The 24,640-nt window shown below is 33.5% G+C and overlaps 1 protein-coding gene across 1 annotated transcript in view; it reads left to right on the forward strand.

Moving 5' to 3' along the window:
• Positions 1–5,690: 5,690 nt before the first annotated feature.
• The window catches only part of LOC149424613 (uncharacterized), a 371,453-nt gene continuing 352,503 nt past the window's right edge, over positions 5,691–24,640 (forward strand). Inside the window, exons 1-2 of the mRNA XM_089631078.1 lie at positions 5,691–6,830; positions 15,195–15,297. Coding sequence (XP_089487204.1) covers positions 5,691–6,830; positions 15,195–15,297 — 1,243 coding nt within the window. The remainder of the gene's footprint in view (positions 6,831–15,194; positions 15,298–24,640) is intronic.

The following is a 24,640-nucleotide window of genomic DNA, read 5'->3' on the forward strand; positions in this document are numbered from 1 at the left end:
GAATTTTCATTTTCTAGAACAAAACGAATTTTTTTTGGAATAACTTTTCTTTTAATAACTTTATAAGATTATACCCATCAATGTAATATACCATTGAGAAAAAATTAAATACTAAAAAATCTAAGCAAAACAACTAATCTAATTATGCGTCGTTTTTGTCCAGATCATATTTCAAATTTAGAATTAACAATATTATCGAGAACTATTTTTTCCCGTATTTGGATTAAGAATTGGATTGTAAACTAGTTAGTGTTTTGGATAAATTTATCCGATTTTTGTAAATACGGAACACAATTTTCTAAGAATTGAATATTAATTTAGATTCATTATATCAGAAAACATGTTTATACCGTATGTAAAAAACAATAATTTAGAGTTAGTAATATGAACCTTAAACTTCAAAAGAGGATCAGTTATAATTATGTTAGAATTTTTACATTAGTTCCACACAGGAGAAAAATATCTCTCAGGGAATATTTCATCTTTGGGGATTCTGTGTGGCGGTTCTGTTTAGGGAAATGAAGGAGAGAAAGTTCTAAGCAGGAAAAATGTATGAGGGGTGGGTAGGAATCTGGGAATCAATGCGTCCAGATTTCAAGGCGATTGGACGAGAAAGTCCAGCTGGAGAAGTCAAAAGGTATCCCTCAACCGGTCTCTCCCGATCCGGCCCGCCACGCAGCTGATGGGAAAACGCATCCACCGCAAGATCTAGACTAACTTCACCCCATGAACCCGGGCACCCCTGCTAAGTCACCAAACGTAGCGAACCACTTGAGGTGACTTATGACAGGGTTGTTTCGGAAAGGAAAAAAATGTGACACGTATGTGTACCGAACATTTTAAGCTTCTTAAAGAATGTTTTCAGTTGAATTGCTTTTCCACAAGCATTCATTTAAAATAATTATAATATAAGTGCAGACCCGTCAAATCACGGGAAATTATAATAATCGTTGCATTTTAATTTTAATAATCGTATATAGGCCGTGTTTGGTGATCAGATCTTAATAGCCATGTACTTCCCACCTTCCTCTCCCCACTACCTTCAGCCTCACAACATATCCCAATTGGGGATGCCATAGTCTCACTGTTTTACATATTGTCTATTTTATTTTTTTTTTACATATTGTCTTTCTAATTTTACTTATTCATATTGGTATATTTTTTTATTGAAAATTTAAGAGACGCCAGGAATTAACACTTCGAATCTACAACGGTTCGAAACTTTAAAAATCATTAATGATTCAGATTTAGATCCGTCAAAAGTTTACAACAAAAAATTGACAAAAAAATACACATTTCAAACAGTCCTATCATAAAATAAATATTTAATTTGAGTACTTACTTTGATTGGTTCTCGCAATCGGTTCCAATTTTGAAAAGTAAAAGTTACGCGGTAATATATTTTACATTAACGCACATCAATGCAGGTTACCGAAAATAATGTGCATATTTGTTATTATTTGATAATATCTTATTGTTTTTATAAATAAACAATGAAATTCTACTACCAGATCTGAATAAATTTGTACTTCCCAACCTTCATCTTTTCCATCTCCTTCCCTTCCCCACTCATTTTAGCCTCACAACACCTAATTGGGGATACAACAGTCTCACTGGTTCCAGATGGTGGAGACCAGTTGTGACTCTGTTTAGTTATTATTTTTAGCATATTATTTGAATCATGTGAAACAAATGGTGGTGCACTCTGATAGTACGACGAGGAAAATATTATGAAAAATTGTATAGGAAGCGAAAAAACTTTAACCTCTAGCATGCCAAGAAATCCACCGTGGATTCTTACGTTGGTACCCGTCGTGTGCCTGCGAAACAACCGATTTGCTAGTAGCTCAGCACACTTTCCTCAATTTTATGATATTTCGAACCTTAAAAAATGCTATTAGAATACTAAAATATATTTGATTCGATTGGAAAGAAAATGTATCGTTATATTATTCAGGCTTGTCGTATCGTCACTTGCAAATATGTTTATACTGCTGCAAAATTCGATGTCATGTCATAATCCCGATTGTCAAAATTTGTACTGTATTTACTAAGCCTTGTTTGACTTATTTATACTATTTTTTTTTAAAATGTGAATAACGCTCAGGAGTCCCAACTGCTTCCAACTATCTGGAAACAGTGAGACTATGGCATCCCCAATTGGGATATGTTGTGAGGCTGAAGGTAGTGGGGAGAGGAAGGTGGGAAGTACATGGCTATTAAGATCTGATCACCAAACACGGCCTATATACGATTATTAAAATTATTTTAACAAATTATCTAGTAAGATCCTGTAAAATCAAGTAAGTTATTCCGACAATAGTGTTTTTTTGTTTTTGTTTTGATTTAAAAAAAAATAACATTTTAAAACATATTTTATACACTCTCCCACAAAAACTGACGCTTGTGATAAGGAGAGGACAACTTATTAATAACATAAAAACCTAAGAATTTAACATATTGGAGATTTAGATAAAATATTATTTAAGGTTATAAAGGTAATTAAAACAAGAAATGTATATAGAATGTACATAAAACATTAGGAATAGCAAAACAGTCAAGAATATATCTAAGAGGAAGTTAAAATTATATCGTGGTACTACAAAAATATGATTTAATTTTTTTTATATTTGTCGTATTTTTTTCTGTTCGCATATCAGCGGGTAATTGATTAAATAATTTTATTCCTTTATATACATGGTGATTCTATGCTGTTGTGGTTCGTACGGGTGGTAAAATTAGTCGGCGTATGATAAGTATTTTACCCCTGGCATTCCAAGGGTTAAATGAAAAACCAAAAGTCTATCATAAATTATGTATTTGGTCTCAAAAGTCTGAAAGTTTTCCAGATCAACTGTTAAATTAATCCGCGAAAAGAAAGTTTTAATTTATTTTAAATTATTCCATTTCACAAAATTTTGTTGGGTCTTTTCTATGTATACTTAATAATCTCTGATACCCTTTCATTGTTTCTTAGAAAGGATTGAGGGAGATGCCCGCTTGAGTAGTTTAGGCACCCGCGCAACTTTCGACAGAAAAACCATTTCTCACCCTTCACTCGTCGAAGCGCGTCTATCGAAATATTTTGCAACAAAATTTTGCGATTAGGTTAACATAAGGGAAATTGCATTGAATTATTAGAAAGAAGTCAATTTCACACTTAAAATAGAAAAATCATTGCATATTATAATCTTTATTTGCTTCAGGATCATTGCCCTTCAAAATAAGAAATTTATCTTTCGAATGTTAGAAAATTTGAACAATTAATCTGTTGAACATCGAAACGAAAGAAATACACATTTCAAATAAAATTGTTGTACCTGCTTTATCGCTTGTCTGACACGATTTGTACTTTGAGTTTAAGTTTGTATTTTGAAAATTAAAAATTATTAAGTTTGAATAATTTTACACATTACGCAGGAACTCAATTTCAAATCACGCACCCATGCACCGAAAAGAGACATTAGAATGTTTCATTAATAAATTTTAAGCATTCAAAAGTTGGACAATGAATTTTTAAAGAAAAGTATAGTAAGTATCTATATACGTATAACAATGTGAAATTAATAACAGTATTAAAAAAGAGAAAGTAAGAATATGATTTAGTATTAGTCTCATGATCCATGGCACAGTGGTGATGGTCTCGACTTTGGGTCCAGATCCACAGATGCCATTAATGAGTCTGACTCAAGTCAGAGAAGATAGTTGTGTTTCGTGTTAAAGAACAACAAACCCACTCTACTTCTGAAACTTTCTCTTCTCTTTCCGATTTTCAATTGAATGCGCAACTCTTGTGTGGTTATCGCAGTCGGAAAGCAAATTAGGAAAACAAAACTTTGTGAAGTAATGGCGAAATTAAATAAGACAAGTTTTTTTTTTACTTCGAAAATTATTTACTTTTTGGTTGAAAATCAAAAAACTTTGTTTAATTTGCATTATAAAATTTACAAAAACACAACAAATTAAACAAGTTCTTATTTAATTTGTAAATAAGTTCTGCTGTGTTATTATTATTATTATGCGTGACAGCTGTTTCGCTCTCTGAAGGCATTATCAAGTGAAGCCACTTACACACGGTATATTATTTTCATAAAGGTACTTATAATGAAAACAAATAGATTTTTTTAATACCTACGCCATGATTGTTTAAAATGTTTTTTTTTTAATAAATTAACTGGTTTCATACGCAAGTGCGCCTTTATTCGGGCTGTATTATGAACAAATAAATAGCATTTCGATATGATACAAATCACAAAACAGAACATGTCGTAAGTCGTAATCAAAATTTAAAAAAATATAAATCAATATCTCTGGAAAAAGAACAAATTAACATCACATATACATATTTCGGTTGTTTGTCTGTTTGTGTAACTTTGATTCCATGAATTTAAATTTAATTTAAAAAAATGGAATTAATTGGGTGAAGAATTCAGACAAGCGATAAAGTACCTACTTATCGTATAATATTTTTAATAGAAAATTATTTTATGTGTCAATTTCAAAGTTGGAATTTATTTGTCAAGGATTCCGATTATCTTATGATTTTTTACGGAATATCGTTAAGGCGATGCACTACGCCGTGTAATATTTTAAATTGAGCCGCTATCAATAACAACTCTTACGTAGATGGCGATAAGGTTTAAATTCCCGCTTAACACCATCCGCCTGTTTTGATTTATGCAAGAAAAAAACATGACCAAAAAGTACCTTTTATTTTATTTTGTGGATGTTCAGGCATAAATATATATAATTTATTTAACTTAATTTGCCACATCATACAATAAAATCATAACCGAAAATGGGTTCGTAAGTAGAAGATTTTAAACTTTAAAGCAGTTTTCATAAGCCTTTACATTGTTTTTTTCTGGGCTTATAAAAAGACTTATCTAAAAAATACTCGATTATTTCAAAGGCCAAGATGTATTCTACTCGCAGTATTTAATTAAAGCATCTGAAACATTTCTAGGCGACCAAATTTTCAAACCAAAAACACATCATTTTGCATTACTACGTATGGCATCGCCTTAATTTGGAATAAAGTTCATATACTAAACTCGTGACCTCTGAATTCAGACAAGAAGCTTAATTCTCTATCATGGAGATTATTTTTTATCAGTGACCCAAAAATAAAAATAATAAATTGTTTCAAAAACCAAACATTTCACACTTAGATACCATTAAATATTAATTTAATGGAAATATCATCTCAAGTTATAAAATCAAACGTCTTTGGTTTTCGTCGCAAATTGAATTTTCTGGAAAAAGAATTTACGCAGAAAAGGTTGATTTACATCCGTGAGCTTTTTTATTTTATTTTATGTTTTATGTGCGAGAACCTTGTAATTTAATTTTCTTTTGTAGGCTTTCGAAATTTTGCTCTTCAGTAAGTTAAATTCTTTACATTATTTTATGATTTTTTGTTACTAAATTTGGTCATAAAAGAATTCAATTAATGAAATAAATAAAAAAAAGGTTTTTCCATGTAAAAGTGAGATTAAAAACTTATTCACACTTTGCGAGAATGGTGTTATTCGTGTGAAGAGAATATATTAAAATAATCAAAGAAAATTAATATTGTGTTGTTTCTATGGAAATTCTTTAGAAATCCAGGTGAATTTCGAAAGTTAAGTGTTGTGACAAAATTGTTTTTGTAAAATGAATAAAAGTAAACTGAAACAATAGTTGGTCTGATGTCAGGCAAGAAAAGTGTTTCGAAATGTACCCAAGTGGACACCGAACTCGTATCCGTCTCTCTCGGCGGGGCCTACGAGGGGGGACGGGGGCCCTCTCCCGGGGGCAGTAGGGCCCCATTCCCCGCGCCACACCCCCGCCCACATCCGCACCCCCCGCACCACCAGCCCCGCCACCAGCGCCGCTTGCGCCGAACCTTCAGCGACGGCCACAACAGGAACGCTAGTGAGGAATACCTCCTCAACAGCTGCACCTTAGACAGCTCATTCGGGAACGGTGAACTAGAAGAACTTCCATACAGATACGATGCTCCTAAATATTCAGACGAGCAGCTCATCTCTAGAGCTTACGGTAACCCTTATCCCCATCAACCTGAATTAGTTTGCAACTGCGTTCACCCTAACTATTACTACAGCAGCAATACTTTACCGAGAGAAAAGAGACACGATCCCTTCTACTTCAGCGATCAGAACATATCAACCCGCGCGGTGACTAACAGGTCAAGTGAGGAATTAATAAACAGCCAGCGTAGCCTAGACAGGAAACAAAGGCCAAAGTCTCAACTGTCGAACGATCGCAAGGTGCGGTCGGCCAGAACATGGGACAGGAGGGCGAATAACAAGTTAGAACTAAACTTTTTACCAGTAAGTAAAGAGCGCTCGCTAGACGGGGAGGACTACCAATTCAGAAACATCAATAGGGAGGCATGTTCACCTAGCCGTTGCGCACATTCTATCTACTCTGGTGGATTTCATCAGCCGAGAGTTCACGCCCCACAATGCAGGAAGTTTGCTGGATTTTCTGGAAGCTTCGACCGCGATACCTTCGAGTCGCAGCAGATGTTCAATGCTAAATGTGAAGGCTCTTGCGATGATTATTTCCTGGATGAATACGAGATCGGAAAGGCTTGCGCCAGGTCTTTGCCCCCGCACTTTGGGGATGATGGCAGGAGATCTGAGTCGAGAGGAGATGGGGAGATGAGACCCAGAAAGAGTTGGGAGAGACTGGGAGGGCGGAGGGTGATCGTGCCCGATGGATGTGAGCAAGATGATACCTTTGAGATGGTTTACAATGTCAGTGGCTGCCAGTGCGAACGATGTGATCACGCAGGGTTTCCTGGAGGATACTGTCATCATCAGGTACGTCCAACAAAAACTTTATTACTAATGTTATAAATTCATCATCATACATCAGAAAAACACTACCAGTAATTCTAAAATTCACTTTAATTCACTTTATTCACCAGAAGCACCTAAATTTATGTTTTAAAGTTTGTATCGTATAAATCATGAATATTTTTAATAATTATTTATTATTTACAACCTGCTTCGGAGGAAAGTGTGGGTTTGACGATTGTCATGTCATGAAAGTTCAGTGGTAAAAGCAGTCGTTGTCCGAACGATGATCTTTCATGACAATCTTCACTTCACTTCACTGAACAACTATAGTGGAAGATATTCTCAGTATCGCCCTGGTGTAAGACCACCATTCAGAATTGAAACGTTATTTGAAATGTTTTTAGCCGTATTTGATGACCAGATGTCAACAGCCAGGTACTTCTCCACCACCCTCTTCCCCATCTTCTTCCTCTACTACTACTTTCAGCCTCACAACATACCCCAATTGAGGATGCCATAGTCTCACTGGCTGCAGATAGTTGGGAGCAGTTGGGACTCTTGTGCGGTATTCACATAATTAAAAAATAACGTTTTGTTTGTCTGTTATTGATGCCGTTGATTTGAGGATTGTGATTCATATTAATATTACTATTGTCATTTCAAAATTTTGTCATTAAATTTCTCTGTTTGCATATAATGGATAATTTCCTGGTACACTCTGCACCCGGAAAAACTTGTATTTGAAATGTTTTGTGTTTGAACCGAAAGGCTAAAGTAAATAATTGTTCGACAAACTAATTAATTCGCCCTAATTTTACCTAATCTAAATCCCCTTGTCAATAATCATATATATATATATATATTATATATAAAGTAAGTGTACAATGTGCGTGCCGCTGAAATGGTGTGGTAGCCGTCTATACCACATCCATGAAAAAAGTTCCAGTTCTTACCTGAAGGGCGTGCTTTTGAAAATATAAAGGCTGGAAGTTTTTCCCTCTAGAAAATTCTAGACCTTTCCAGAACATTCGAGAGTGTTCGAAAGCATTCCATAACATTCCAGAACATCCCAAAATATTATGGAATGTTCGGGAATAGTCTGGAACCTTCGGTAACATCCCGGAACATTCCAGATCATAATGAACTAAAAACGGGATTACAGGCTGTTTCATGTTAAACTTTTAGTAAATTCGTAATCGTGACAATACATCAGTATCTCTAAATAGTATAAAATAAAATCGCTATCCGCGTCTGTCTGTTTGTGAGCTTAGTTATTCTTAACTATGCAACAGAGTTTGATAGTTTTTCATTATCATTTCTTCCGGAACGTTTATATACAGGGTTTTCCAATAAGAGGTGTTATTTTGAATAGCCCGTTAGATGTTACTTTTGAAGCTGTCATTTTTTAACATTTGACAAGTAGAAACTACGCCATTGATAAAAATGGAACGATACACGTTTCAACAGCGCATTGAAATTATTAAAATTCACTTGAATGAATAAAATGCAAATCATCTTGAGTGATGAGGCCCATTTCCACCTCAGTGGCTTCGTCAACAAGCAAAATTGTCACATCTGGGGCTCGGAAAACCCAAGAATTATTGTTGAAAAGCCTCTCTATCATCAACGTGTGACTGTTTGGTGTGGTTTATGGTCCGGCGGAGTCATTGGACTTTACTTTTTCGAAAACTGGAGCAACAGTTACGGTGAATGGATTGCGCTATCGAGAGATAATTAATGATATTTTATGGCCGGAATTGGATGGTATTGATCTGGACAACGTTTAATTTCAACAAGATGGCGCTACGTACCACACAAGCAACAAAACCATTGATCTTTTATGATTTAATATCAAAATAACACCTCTTATTGGAAAACCCTGTATATATAATAGGGCGTCCCTTATATGGTTGAAAAAATTTTTTTTTTTGATATCAAAATGCATACCCACTATTTCTTTTTGAACTACCCAGACTTACTTAAATACAAAATTTTATCTTCCTACGTCAACATTAACCCGTGCCGACAGAGCTCTGAAGATTTTGAAAATTGCTGTTTTTAACCCTTTACGTTATGTATTGAAATCAATTGAAATAATGATAATAATAAAAAACTTTTATTACACACAGGGAATACACAGAAGGAATAAATCATGAACAGTACAAAGTAAGCAGTTTAAATATTTATATTTAAAAGAATATTTATTAAAAGAAGATAAAATTACAGATCAGGCAGGATATTTTCCTTTGAGGGTCTCTTTTTTACAATCTGGATACAGATTTCTATGCTCTTAGCATACACACAGCGTAGTTGCATTGCTTTTGTTCTTCATTTGCAGTGATCAAACCATGGAAATCTTGCATAAGTTTTATAGCTCTTTCAGCTGTATCATTAACTGCCCTTAAAGAAAAAACTTTTCGTTTTGCCTCTATATAGGCAACGTCTTCGTCCCACGTAGAAACGGGGCTCTGGAGGAAGTTCTCATCAATTTTTAATCGAGAAAATAAATTTGTGCTTTTGACAGACACAAAATCACTTAATAATTTTCCTGCAATAATAAATAAGTTTTATTATCAGTTTAGTGAAAACAGTATAAAAAATAAAACTATGTATTCCTACTTACCATACAAAAAATCAGACATATCTTCTTTCGATGGAATGTATCTCTTCCCAGAATCATACAAACTCTCTCTTTGTAAGTTCACTACAATGTTTCCCTTGGTTTGTGTATTAACTTCATCATCAAAGAGTGACAAAACGGCAATTTCTTCTGACAAGTACCAAAGATGTTGACTAAACTTGCTCAGGGCTGCTTTGGAGATCAATTTGTCAACAGTTTCATATTCCTTAAGCCTCTTTAAAAAGCACAAATCTTGATTTGGTGCCTTTACCGCCAGACTACATCCAAGCCATGGTTTCACATATATAACCGCAATGAATAAACAAACGTCTTGAAGTGCTCGTTTATCCTTGGCGCTAATTTTGAACTGGGATTGCAACAAACATATCTTTAAAGAGTAAATAGCTCTAGCCATCCACCTTGCTTGATGCATCGCTCCAGGAGGTCTGATATTAATTTTTTTCTCATTATCTCCTCCTAAGAAAATAATAGATAGTTCAATCAGCTCACGATAATCGTCACGTACAATGGTTTTTTGCAGTTCTTGATTATAAAATGTCAACAGTTCTTCTATTGTTGTATTACAAAAATGTTGTGTGACGATATCGGTGTATGTTTCAATAGCAGCAGGATTAATAGTTTTCCAGTTGTCTCTAAACTTTTTGAACATTGGAATATCAGGGCTACTAGTAACTTGTTGGATTTTTGTTTCAAACACACATTTCAAAACCAGTTCGTAAACGTGATGGCGGCAAGCAAAGAGTAGTAATTCCCTGTCTAGTCTTTGTTCCAAAAGTACACAGGCTCCTTTCAATCGCCCTGTATTAGACGCAGTTGTGTCACAACACATTATTTGAACTTTGTCATCGATGTTCCAGTCATGAAGTGCGTTTAACACAGCTTTAGCTTGATCCTGGCCGGAAGAGCTCTCCAGTTTGGGTACAGCCAGCAGTTGTTCCTTTTCTCCAAATGAAATTAGAATTGGCAGGCGTTCTTCTTTAGAACTTCTCACGTCCAGTCCAGGTAATAATTTCCCATCCCAGTGAACGGTCACCATTTCAGGCATATTATCCTGAAAATCTGATTTTATAGATTCCGCTCTATCTTTTCTACTCTGTGTGCGAATGCGTTGAATGGACGATTTGTTTATCGGAAAATCATCACAGCTAAGGTCTAGCGCTTCTACTACAGCATGAAGAATATAGACAGAATCCCTTATGCTTAATTGACATCTATCTAAAGCTGCAACTAACTTAGGCGTGATAAAGTTTTTCCGTCCTCTTTTTGTAGTAGTTTCAGAAACCGTTTGAGAGGTGGTTGGCAAGGGTTCCTCGAGGCTTTCTTCAGAGCTGGTATGTTGTTCGGTATGTCCTTGTGTTTGTGTAAAATCTTGTGTAGTAAGAGATGACGATAAACTCGCGAAACACATTTGCTCATGTCTTTTCTTCTATTTTAATTTTCTCTCTCTTGTCCTTTCTTCATTTTCGGCTAACTTTTTGTCTACACCCGCTAAGCATCCTGGACGGCCTGGTTCTCTTTGTTTTTGTAAAAATATTTTGTCTTCTTCTATTTTCATCCGTTCCAAAGCATCAACGTGTGCTATATCGAATATATTGTTTAAATTGTTTTGAAAGTCCTCCTCACGGCGCTTGTAAACAAGTGTTTTTTTTTTTGAATTTTTTTGCAACTCCCTCCAAGCATGGTGAAGATCCACAAGTTTTTTTACACAGTTAGGTATAGCTCTGGTAGGGATTCTAGCTTTTTCCCAAAATATAATACACTCTCGAATGACGAGATTCGCGCTTTCACTAACAATCAATTTAACTTCGCGAATGTTAAAAAAAGTACTGCAAGAACTTGCCGGTTAGACGGTAACTTTGCGCCTGTTATTTGATAATTTACGTCACCAACTAAGAAAATACTTTTTTTATTGCTTCTTAATTCCACTGCCATCTTTTAAATGTAAAACAATACGTGATAATCACGAGAATAACTGAACACAAATGACAGATACCGCGAGTGCGCGCCGCTACTTCCGTGCAACTTGTATGAACATGATTCGGTGCAAGTCGGCACGGGTTATCGTGCTCCAAATAAGGTTAAAAAAAAATCCGAGTGTTTTAGAAGCAAAGAAACAAAACTAAGACCTATGCATTAGAAAATAAAAACTTTGAAATATAAGGGACACCCTAATATATAATACATGGATATTGTATTTATAGAAAGTAGAGAAAGTCGACTAACGCCGGTTATACGTAAGCTAGTAATAATAATATTTGGATGATTTGTAAAGCGCTGTTTTTGTGGAAAATCACCTCAAAGGCACCAGAATATTACCAACATGTTAGGACGAAGCTTATAAAATAATAAATTACTCAATAAAAAATATAAATGTAAGCTACTAAAAAAAAATTTTTTTCAATAGAAATGTATGAACGCGTAAAGGAAATAACTTAAAAAATACAGTATTATCTGTGACAGTTTCACTTGATTAATTTTTTTGCTTTTTTATAAATTATTTACAAAATAAATAAAAACCAGTTTTGTGCTTGAAATCGAACGTTTCAAGACTCCGTTTGTCAAGCGATTTCAATGTCTATTACCTACAATATAATATACACATTTTTGGCTTGTAGCTTCCTCTTAATGTCAACATTTCAAAAAGATTACTAAAGCGATATTATTGCGGAGTGAAGAAATAATGAAAATCAAACATAAGAACTTACAAGAGTAATATTTATTTTTCTAAAAGAAAACATATTCCAAGTCGGGATAGTGATATTATGATAAAGCAAAAACGAGCATAACTATATTCATATTATAAAAACTGTAGTCAGATATACGTACAAATGTTACTGTGTGTGTAATATATGTGAGAAAAATTGAATAAATTCGCTATGAAAGCGCGTTATGTAGGTGTCAAAGAAAATTGATGTATTGTCAAAGCAAATTGACGAATTTCGATGAAAGCAGAAAAGCTTTGGCTTCAGTAATTCACATATTATTCAAAATATTTGTAAGCATCCCTGATAATTTGATTTTTTTTTTGAGAATGCGTACCCAAATAAATAAACTAGAAAATTAAAATTTGGTAGGTACCTACACACTTATAGTGAATGATAATAAATTGTACTAAAATTTTATGTGGCATAATGTTATTTAAATTTGTTTTTAAGAGCCCTAACTGGTGTCATCCGTTGGAGCCAGTAAGACTAAAGCATCCCCAATCGGGGTATGTTGGAGGATAACATTAGTGGGGAGGGGAAGGAGTTGGGGAAGAGGAAGATGCAGAAGTACCTGGCTATTCAAATCTTGTCACCTTTAAGCAACGTTTCAATTCTGAATGGTGGGTCTTACACTAGGGCGAGGCGTAGAGTATTTTCCACTAAAATTCCGCAAATTTACTATATATTGTATTTAAATGAGTAACATGTAAAATGACATAAATTTATAAAATGAAATTTACTTGCGCACGCCGGGATTTGAACCCGCGGCCTCCAGCTTGCTAGTCGAAAGTCTCACCCCTCGACCACGGAGGCCGTCAATGATTGAATATTGTAAACTAACTGACATCACAAATTAAATACACAACACAACTCCGTCTTTGCACACGCTTTTCGCACTATCCATATTCATGTATTGTCTTTAGTCTTCCTTTATTCTGACTCTTAGCATGACCATACTGAAAATACTCCGTAATCTAGTATAATTATTTTTATAAATATTAAATTTAAATCTGCAGTTACTATGGCACAGAATCGAAAACCTTCTTACATCAGTAATAATACTGTTTGGCCAAATCGAATGCGAGTAGGTAGTACCTAGTACCACTCTACTACACCACTAGTTTGTTAACTATTATTATAAACTATTATCGAATACGATTGAGTAGGTAGTACCTAGTACCTTCTCTACCACACCACTAGTTTGTAGTAGAGTAGGAACTAGGTACTACCAAATCAAATACGATTAGGAAGTACCTAGTACCTACTCTACTACACCAATACTTTGATTACTTCACCACTAGCTAAAATAAACAGAATTGTAATACAATATACGCCAGAAATCTACGAAATAATTTCATTCGGAATCACCTAATTTACTGGGTAATGTATATTTCATGCCAATTTGTAAATTTTGCCAACAAACACAGGCAACAGACCGCACAGAAAATAAGTATTTTTGTATGTTTTGTGTTGTGTTTTTATATATATTTTAAAGCACACTTCAGGCAATTGCTGTTTAATATTTTTATTTATTCATAAGAGTGATATATTACTACAATTTTTATCGTCTAACAAGGAAGATTACACAATTTTATGATAGATACTGTGATGATGCTTGTCAATGTGTTTGTGACATTTAAATTAATGTAATTTTTTTATCTATACGTCTCCAAAAGCCTTTATTTCAAACGAAGCAGGCTGTAGGGGGTCACTCTTATATTACATCACGTATATTTTAGCAATTTTTTACCCTCCCCTTTCCTTGTCATTACTCTATGTCACACATTCTTAAACACCCCCCCCCCAATCACCCGCTGGTATGAATCGTCCATCGTCTTAGTACTTATTAAAAAAATGGTAATAGGCCATAAAAAAAATAAATAGGTACCTACATAATATCTTTAAAATTTTAACCGAACAACAGGAGAAAATTTGTTTTTTGAAAAGGGAATATCGAGCATCAATATGTAGTATTTATAGATCCCCACTCAGAATTAAAACATTTGTAGGAGTTGATTTTGACGTGTTTGGTGACGAATTCTGAATAGCCAGCTACATATTAACCTTTTTCTTACCCATCTTCTAACCCTTTCTACTCCCCCCAGCCTCACAACACACCCCATCTGGGGTTTCCATAGACTCAGTGACTCTGTTCGGAATAATTTGCGATACTCGTGACTTAAATGAATAGGTATTCTATAACCTCCCCTTACTGACATAGGGGAACTGCTGCGCGGCCTTCTTCATAGAAAATTTAAATTTGAATTTGACGCCAAAATACTTAAACAAACAGAATATTTTTTTTAAATTTATAAAAGGTGTAGCAAATATCTATGCTACTGTATATATATATGCTACTTTATGGATGTATGCTAATTTATTTATTTTTGTTTTAAAATTATAGAACATAGGCCATTAAATAATTCGATTTTTCACGATTTTAGAGGCAACTTTGACAATTATTTGTGAGTTATTGATAATTATTTGAAAAAATTGCCTTGCCAATAATGTTAATATAAAGAAATATAAATTATTAAAAAAAGCATTTAGATGGGCTTAGTTTTAAATTACGAACGACTGATGTACGTTTAGCCACAATTTTTTCGTACATAAATTTAATATTTCGGCAAGAAACTTTTTTATTGTTTTTAGATTTTTTGAAAATAATTATTATTCATTTACGAAAAATTCTTAAAGTTGCCGCTAATGACATGAAAAATAAATTCTTTAATGGACTATATTTTATAATATAAACACACATTCGTACTAGACGTGTGCTATATTTTTTATGATTAAAATTTTTGTATTCAGTTTTGTCTATTATTTTGGCTTCAAATACAAATTTTGTTTGCCGTTCAATAAGTAATTTAAGAACTACCGCTAAAAATAAAATTAAAAAAATGCATTTCCTCATCGTATTGTTTGTCAATTATGTCATAAAAAAAGGTTTATAAATATAACCATGGCTTTTGATCTCAATCAACATAGATCAAATTAACTGTGTTTTGTGGTTGTTCTAATATGACCCTCTGCTTTCAGGAATCCTTGAGACCCGCCAGTCGCCAGGGCGGGCTTTTGCCGCCGGGTCCACCGCCCAGAGCACTCGCCGCCCGACCGCCCAGTCTGACTTCCAGCTCCACCGGTACATCATCCAGTTAGTAGCTATTTTTATGTTTTTAATCTTTGATATATTAAGTCCCCGGCATTGCCCGAGCTTTACGCGGAATTTTTCGCAAACAGATGTAGGCAGTAATTTTCCTCTCATTTTAAACATCAAATTGTGTGCAAAATATCATCAAGAATTAACAAAATTCTGCTTTCATTCTCATTTGAACAGTAACATTTCTCTTGATTTAAAGGCTAGGTGTGCATAATTTCACCAATCTCGGAATAAGACTGTAGATTTGTATAAAATAAGCCATGCCGCCGATCCTCTCCACTTTATATAATAATTTATTTTAATATAAACGGTATAAAATATACCATATACAGTAAATTATAAACAGTGACATCAGAAAATATACAACAGAAACTCTAGATGGATATAAAAAGTAAGAGATACAAGTACATGCAAAACTTATAGGTAGACTAGGTTACATTAGTATTGATTGAAAAATATGATAGTATAGATACATGATATAATATATTACAATAGTTAAAATGTATGCATTTATATTCAGGTTTTGGTTGAAAGTAGGTAAGTGCCAATCGAGGTGTTGGTTCACCTTATTGACTATTTTTATTGACACATGTTTCCTCAGTTCCCCCAGGCAGTTAATTTTATACACATATTTATTTGAATTTTTACGTAAGTATGAGCCACTAATAATGCGCCACTAAAGCAGCATATCGGTAAGCAGTTGAAGACAGCACTGAAAAATGCTGAAAATAAATAAAAATCATTCAGTAAATTAATGCAGAATTACGAGACTTTCAATAATTTTGCAGGATCAGTTTACAAAAAAATACTCCAATTAAATGGAAAAAAAATTATGAATTATAAAAAAAATATGTTTATTTCTAATAATAAAATTTGATGACGTATTTAATCATCTTTCAAAAACAGTTATTCGTTTTCGGATACATTCAGAAATATCCCATTCATTTGGATTTTATTGAGAAGCAAAAATACACACAAATTTTCCGACTTTCTGACAGCATCTTTAAAAAATGTAACATTCAATATGCCAGAGGCCTGAAGCGTTAAATTCAGAACTCCATGGAAGTACTGAGCCTTTTAAAAAATCACGTTATGTTAATTGAAGACTATTTAACACCGAATAACTTCCTTAATAATATCTGGCGATTTCGATTACATATCAAACGAGAAAAAATGGTATTGACATATTGTGGCCATTAGCGGACAATTTAGAACACTTGTCTCGGTTGATGAAAAAGGCACAAAGAAATCAAATAAAATTATTTGAATGCCGGTAGATATGAAATGAATAAGCCTTGATTTACTATTGAAAACTGAAAAAAGAGATAATGAATTGACTTATTTTTTAATCAAATTCCTGGTGGGTTAAATTATTTGCACATCACAACCGAACATCAAATTGTGACGTATATTTCAATACTAACGACTGTTAATATCGGTACTTAGTACTTATTGTATAGTAGACATTGTATTAGTAGTTCTGTGAACAGCATACCTCGAGTCCAAAATTTCTACTTTTCTGTTTTCTAAATCAAAACCAAAATTTCCTCTGAATCATAAGATTTGAAAGTAGGTACTTATATGCCTATCTACTTAATTAATAAACGCAAAGAATTCAAATATGAAAAAAAAATAATCCATATTGAATTATTAAACTGTCACCATCTTGAAACCGGAATCGAAACGCAATAAAAAAAATTACAGACAAATGAAATACGTTCAGTCAATATTACATTGAATTATTAATAAACCGATTTCTCATACTATTATTACTTCGAGAGATTGAGCATACTAAAATTGTTTTTTCATTTTATATTTCTAAATTATGTAGGTTTTTTGTTTTTCTTTTACAAAACCCTATAAAGAAAAATTGACTAGCTTATCGGGAAAAGCGAGGGGAGTTTCCAAAGTGCAAAACTATATTCTGCGTGACCATAATATTGATGTATTTTTTGATAAATTGTCTTTCTATGACTTTCAAAAGTAAAGCATAAGAAATATCTCCCCGGTAGGTACCTACTTACTTGTATTAGATTTTATACATGACAGAATAAAATAAAAATAAAATAAAAAATCATTGTTAAGGGGCTATCTATGACGTGATATTTTTTCTCATAAAATGATTATTCATGCTAGAGATATAAATTCTCGTTCTTGTGATAAATTTTTTTTTATGCTTTTGTAAAGAAAATAGTTTTGAGGGGTTGAAATAAAAACTTCCAAAATCAAAAGTTTCTGTCAGAATTTTGTAAAAAACAATGAATTCTCAAAATAAATACTTAACTGTATACTATACACTGTAGTACTAAATAAATACTTAACTGTATTTTATACACTGTGTTACTAAACAGAACTAGGGTTAACGACAGATCGAATCCATCTCAAAAAGTGAGGGTTTGAGTTGAGATTGTTAAGCGCGAGTTTGGGAATCAAAATGATTCGTTATTACGTGTTATCGTTTTATTCACCAAGCCAACATTTGATACGCCAGGGAGAATCTTTTGAAAATCAGTTCTATAGGCGCGTCCTCAAAATATCCAGAACAGATAGGGTGACTAATGAAGGGCTCTTCATCGAATGGCCAAACATTGCGAAGTTTTACTAAATATAAAAAATTAAGAAATCTCCAACATTAATGTCGCCATTACAAAGGGCGGAAACTTAGGACGGGTTGTTTCGGAGAATCTGAACAATTCATCAAATTTCAACCTTTATTTTTGGGTTCTGTGAAAGACTTATTCAAGTTCTGTTTTTATATCATTGTAGGCTAGTTGCTTGACAAAACTGAAATAAAAACAAAACTTGAAAAAATCTTTCACAGAACTTGAAAATGAACGTTGAAATTTGATGAATTGTTCAGATTCTCCGAAACAACCCGTCCTTAGAATTATCTAAATTAATTATTCGTGGGAAGATTGATGAGCGATGCGGTAGAAAAAGAGATGTCACATCTTTGCTTCGATATCTTCTTACATAATTGGTACCAGTACAGTTTCAATTAGGACTCTGATGATCGATCATTTTACGATCACAACCCACTAAAGAAGTGATCGGGGCGAGAGTACCCGCTCTTTGATCGGATACTTTAAATATAAAGAACATAGGCCGCTGTGCCGCCCGTCGCCAGCCACCCTAATTCTAAACTATCCGTTGCACCCATTCCAAGTAATCACTTTCGTTTGACGTAGGTAGGTAGTACACGGAGAAAAATGAATATCCCTAATCACATTGCATTATATAAAATATATTCGTACTTCACTTAATGTTTATCAGGAAACCTGTTAATTCATTCGATTCTTAATAAATTAGTATTAGTCATTTTTCTCCGTGTAGTACCTAGGTACTATTGTAATTGACTATGGCTACCATCTCTATTTGTCTGTCGCGAGAACGATATTCGAGATGCCCGGTTTACAAAACGGATACATCTATGGTCGCTCGCTACGCCGCCACCCATCACTGTACACGGGTGCCAACGATCGAATATTTTTAAACACGTAACCCGATCGATCATGGGTTACTTTTTCATCGGTAAGTCATGGTTACAATGATCGGGTTTTTCACGATCGCCCCAGGACTAGTTCCAATAAGTTGTTCTATGCTGTGGGTAAAGATTGCTATAATGTTAGTCATTCTCTAATAGAAAAGATCACCAGAAAAATATTGTTACATGTTACAACTTCTTTTCAATGACAAAATTTCATTACGAAATGTGGCTCCTGTTAGCATTCTATTGTGGATAATTCTTTTCACATTGAAAATTGTTCAATTTTAACAATTAAAAAGTTCCAAAAATTAGATAAAAAGCAATGAACCTATCACATTTGTGAAGTTTAATCTCCATTAAGTGCCAATGTACAGTCATAAGCAGATTGATTTCATCAAGTGTTTGTATCCTTTATAGCAATTTGCTGAAAATTTCAATCGGTCCTTCGGAGTTCGGTTAATTAGAGTTTTACCCGTGAACCTTTAGTTCACTTTACTTAATTAAAGCATTACTTAAATAATTAAATTAGTTGATTGAGTTTCCAGGCACTGCTTTGAGTCTCACGGGTCTTTTGCGCAAACAAATTGTTTAATACGTTTATTCGTAGGAACAGGTGCCGATGTTGAAGGTATTTCCTACACGGGGATTGAATCTCATTTGTGTACGGGATAATAGCATAATGAAGTGACTGAAATTATGTGATTAACATTCTTAATTGGCGTAGCTTTTGGAGAAACATTGTTAAATTTGTATCATTTCAATATTGTGTTAAAAAATCACAATTTATTATATAATAAAATAAAATACTTTTTTGTTTTAAAACCACGATATTTATTAATTTAAGAACCGACCGGTTTCGCTTTACTTAAGCATCATCAGGGTACAAATTAATACTAGTATTAAATTAATAAATATCGTGGTTTTAAAACAAAAAAGTATTTTATTTTATTAAATATGTCAAACCACAAAGTGATTGCTTTCTACAATAATATACAATTTATTATAATTAGCAACACTCACCTGTGCGAAAAGCTTGAAATGAATACGGTAAATATTTTATGCGCACGACCCGTATGTGTAATCTGTTCATCTAATATTTTATGCGCATGACCTGCATGTTTAATCTTTTCATCTAATATTTTATGCGCACGACTCGTATATGTAATCTGTTCATCTAATATTTTATGCGCACGACCCGTATGTGTAATCTGTTCGTCTAATATTTTATGCGCACGACCCGTATGTGTAATCTGTTCATCTAATATTTTATGCGCACGACCCGTATGTGTAATGTGTTCATCTAAGCCTTCAGTAAATTAAATAACTGATAGACAATAAACGTTTGTAGGTTTTTCCGAGAACAAATTTGATTAAAAAAAATGTATTTAAATCGTATTTTACCGTGAATCGGCAAACAACTGTTTAGACATAGTGGCAAAATTGTACCTCCACTTGTAGAATGTTGTGAAGCTTGAGGCAGTATGGGGAAGGGAATGTGAAGATAAGAACGTTTGGGTAGCACCTATTCAGGTCAGGTCACAAGTCACTAGATATAGCTAAAGCCATTTCAAGAAACTCTTATTTGTGAAATGGGGGTTGATGGCTTAAATTTCCGGAGGCCCATGTGGAACCGTTTCTTTTTCCAATATTACAATTTGAGGTTTTACTCAATAAAGTTATTGCAAAAAAAAAAAATAATAAAAAAAGTTTCTTTTTCCAGTTACTTTTGGAACCGGTTGAAATGGGGATATAAGAAATACAAATTATATTTTAACAATTGATGATAAATAGGTTCTTCAAAAGGAACCGGTTTCATAAATAACCTGTTGTCAAATAATTAATTTTGTTAATTTAATTATTTCGGCGGTTTTGGCGAATGCAATAGGAACCGGTTCCTTGTAACCGGGACAGGAAAATCAAACATCTCTAGACTACCACTTTGGGACGAGGTGCAAAAATTTTAACACATTCATACACTTAATTATTATTTTCCCCTGTCGATTTATAACCTCTGAGCTTCTGACCTCAGGTTCCATAGCTTGCCGCTGTTCTATGAATGTTGTTAAAGAATGTTCTGAATTAGTGGAAAAAATAGGTCACATTCCATAGACTAAAGTCACATTCCCCCTAATCGACTTAATGGTTGTAATTTAATTAACTCGTAATTATTTAATTGCCAACAGAAATGATTATAGGTAAGCATCACACTGTTGATACAATCCTCTTGAACTGATTCTCTCAAGAAAACGGTGCTTCAAAAACGATCCCAACATTATTATTACTAGGCAATCGAGGAACACGACTGACATAATATCATAGGCAGAATAAGGAGAAATATACACTATGTCGAAGATGGATGAACATATTCTCCCAAGAGAGAATTAAAATAAGAAATATTTTTTTAATTTTTAATTTTAAATTTTTTTTTTATTTATTAAACGCCATAAAAGGCTTTAACAATAATGTGATACATGAGATTATAAGTACACAGTGGTACATAGGCGAATATTAGTATTACATTTAAGAACACAAAAATATGTATACAAAACGACATTGAATTTGATACAGCTGAAATTTTCTTAAGGCATAGAATGCTACAATAATAGAAAACACTTCATAGGATAAAATATTCAGAAAAGGTGACTTGCCAACAGATATAATCTAGCCAAATATTATAATAGCGCAAATAGTAGTGAGTTTATTGTTTCAATCAAATTTATCTCCACTTGGCCACTATGGCCGGAGGGTAAGGCAAAGTAGCTTCAACAATATAACAATATCTCCTGAAAATGAAAAACAACCCTATTCCCTGTGTGCTGGAACTAAACAACCATGGTCGAGGGGTAAGGCTCTCAACTAGCAATATAACTTTATTTGATCGATTTTTATTATTTCATATTTCGTAAGGTATATTTGCGGCACGTTTCAGAGTGGAAGATAATATATATGTATGTTTGAATTATTCGTTATTTTTGACGAATCATCGTACAACTGACTTGAATTGAACTCATCAATTTATTCAAATTTATGATTCGTTTTTGACAACATACAAATTGTACCTCAAATTTTTATAATATGTCATCGGGATGGAAGCTTTTCTCGCATCGAGAGAAGATAAAATGAATCATCTTTTTTCGACTAAATTAATTGTGTTGTGTTTCATAAGAAACACAGCATATATCTTGATATTTCTTTATTCTATAATGTGAACACTAAAAAAATACATCCAAATATCAATTGGTTCAGATGTGCAGACAAAAAAATCGATTCATTTTCTCGGACCCCTACTCCTTAGACAGTGAATGAGAAATTGCGATACGTTTGTTGTACTGAAACGTGCCTCCAATTCGTTAATTTGTTACGTAAAAATGAATCCTAATGAAATTTTTTGATAATTCATTAAAATATTTATAATGACCTGATAATATACACTGAAACTGTTACAAAATTCAGAAAAAAACAAGCAGATTCACTTAAATCCGAAGTACTTTGTTTCTGGTTTCCCAATATAAAAAATAATCCTAGCCAAGAAGAGTGAAAAGATTATGCATGGAAAAATGAATGGATAACAATATTTAACTCAACCATTTTTCGCTATGATTTATGATATTCCATTCTTCCGTTATACTCCAGTATTCTCAATCCCCACATCCATCACGACATGTCTCAGAAAATCACAAATAAAATATTTAGCTTTCGAACGTACGCACGTTTCTAATACCGGCTGCTTCTGATAACTTCGTTTTATTACAAAGGTAATGAAATTCCTTTAAGACTTTTCACATTTCGTTCCAAGTATACAAAAGGTTTCTCGATCTAAAAATGCCGTAAAGAAAAACGGGATTGATTAACCCAAGCTTTTTTCAAAGATTTTAATTAAGGCTCGCTTTACTTCAAAGTGATCCATTTTATCTAAGCAGTGATTAATTGCTAACTCTTGATAACTTGTGGTAAGTTATTATTTATCACCTATCTAGCAGGTATAATATAATATATATATATTTATGTTCTCCGGAGTACCTACCTACAAAATTAAGCAAGCGTGAATGAAACAAGTGATTGATTCGGCGAATGCTATTTGCCCGATGAAATCTGATAAATAGTAGAGCTTAGTAGGAACTTCACCTAATGAAAGATCTATAGGTGTCATCCTTGGTAGATTTTGACTTCAGTTATTGGCGTGAACACCTTACTTGTGTATTTATATTTGTGTGTATTTGCGCAAATATCAGTTAGGTATGTGGGGAGTTATATTGATTGATTGATTGATTGCCGTGTGGTCGAATAAATGCTGAAACAGATTGATATAATAAATATGAAAGTGACGAAGTTAGTTCAGAATGGTGAAAACGAAACAAAAATATTGTACAACACCTTGCGTCTTTAGATATATCATTATAAATAATTCATATTCAACGGAATGCTGTATGTTCTAAGAGATACAGAAACGGATATGGTGAAATTTTAAGGATTAAAGTATGTACTTGCATTAATACTGAATAGATAAATACGGACAACTAAACAAGGTTTTGTTTCAATTAAGAATAGTTTTTTTTAAATCACATAGATATTTAAATTAATAGACTTGCCCTAACATGAAATCCGGGTATCATTTCGATGAGCTGGAGGCAAACCACGTGACCATGATTTGGCACCAGGAGGGTTCGAGAATGCTTTGAATACTCTATGACATCAGTCGTACGTTGAACGCCGAAGAGCGCACTTTAAAATACCTAGCCCTTCCCCAGAAAAGTAAAGTTAATGTTAGGTAAAAGGTTTGCAGAGCAGTCCATTGTGAGACTTTTCTTTGTAAAAACGGTTCAAAAAACCGAACCGCCTTCAAATCGGGTTGCATGGCGATGCTAAAAATGAGTGAGGTGGGTAAATTATCACACATAAAATATACTATATATTCAGTATTGGAAATAAACCCAAACTTTTGTTCACCCGATTTGGGATAGGTATAAGTTTTCTACATAGCCAGCAATTTGCTAGCTAGTGTAAAAAAGGAATAGTAATTTGTAAGTATTTCGTGGACTAAATAGTGATATTATAAAACGAGTTGTCTGCTTACAGTCAAATCCATTTATTGACAAATTACAGAAAGGGGTACGGTCACGCAATCTCCGCGCTATTGGATTGTTCCCAGTTGTTCCCTTTCCCCTGTCCATCAATTTAGATGTCTATGGTACCACCGCAATGACACAGATTTCGGACGCGTGCTCGTAAATAGCATCAATAATACACTACAATGATTACGCCGGTTACTCCATTAGTATTATGATTATGATTGTATATCCATTTCGCTGATTAAAACATAGCTTATTCAACACAGCGTTGGGTTATTTTAGCCAACTGAAAAATGAATCAGGGTTATGTTGTTAAATATCAAATACGTGAGAAAAAGATTCCACGCGTTTCTTAGAATGGCTGCTATAAAACTGTTTACTGCTCGAAATAGTATAATAAGAACTTCTTGAAACGCGTAAAAGAGAATACATGAATCCTTAAGCAATATTATACCGAATAAGTACGTAAAATAATTTGATGAACATGTTCAGGAATATGGTTTGTTCTTATAATTTAACGTAGGTACTTCTTGGAACAGAGACAATAGACTTAACATAACGTTAAAGAGGTTTTTAGTTTCAATGAGTATTATCTGGAAAATAATTCGTCAAATTGGATGACAAGAAACGTGTCAAAGAGAATAAATGGTAGGTACATTATATTTACATTTTTATGAAACGATAATATTTTTTTTTTGTGTAATTCAAATTATTTGTTAGCAAAATAATTTTCCGAATAAAATAAGGAGGTTATGAGGATTCCCACACA

Source organism: Hesperophylax consimilis, chromosome 4, assembly GCF_061612785.1.
Source record: "Hesperophylax consimilis isolate HC1 chromosome 4, BYU_Hcon_1.0, whole genome shotgun sequence".
Lineage (NCBI taxonomy): Eukaryota > Metazoa > Arthropoda > Insecta > Trichoptera > Limnephilidae > Hesperophylax > Hesperophylax consimilis.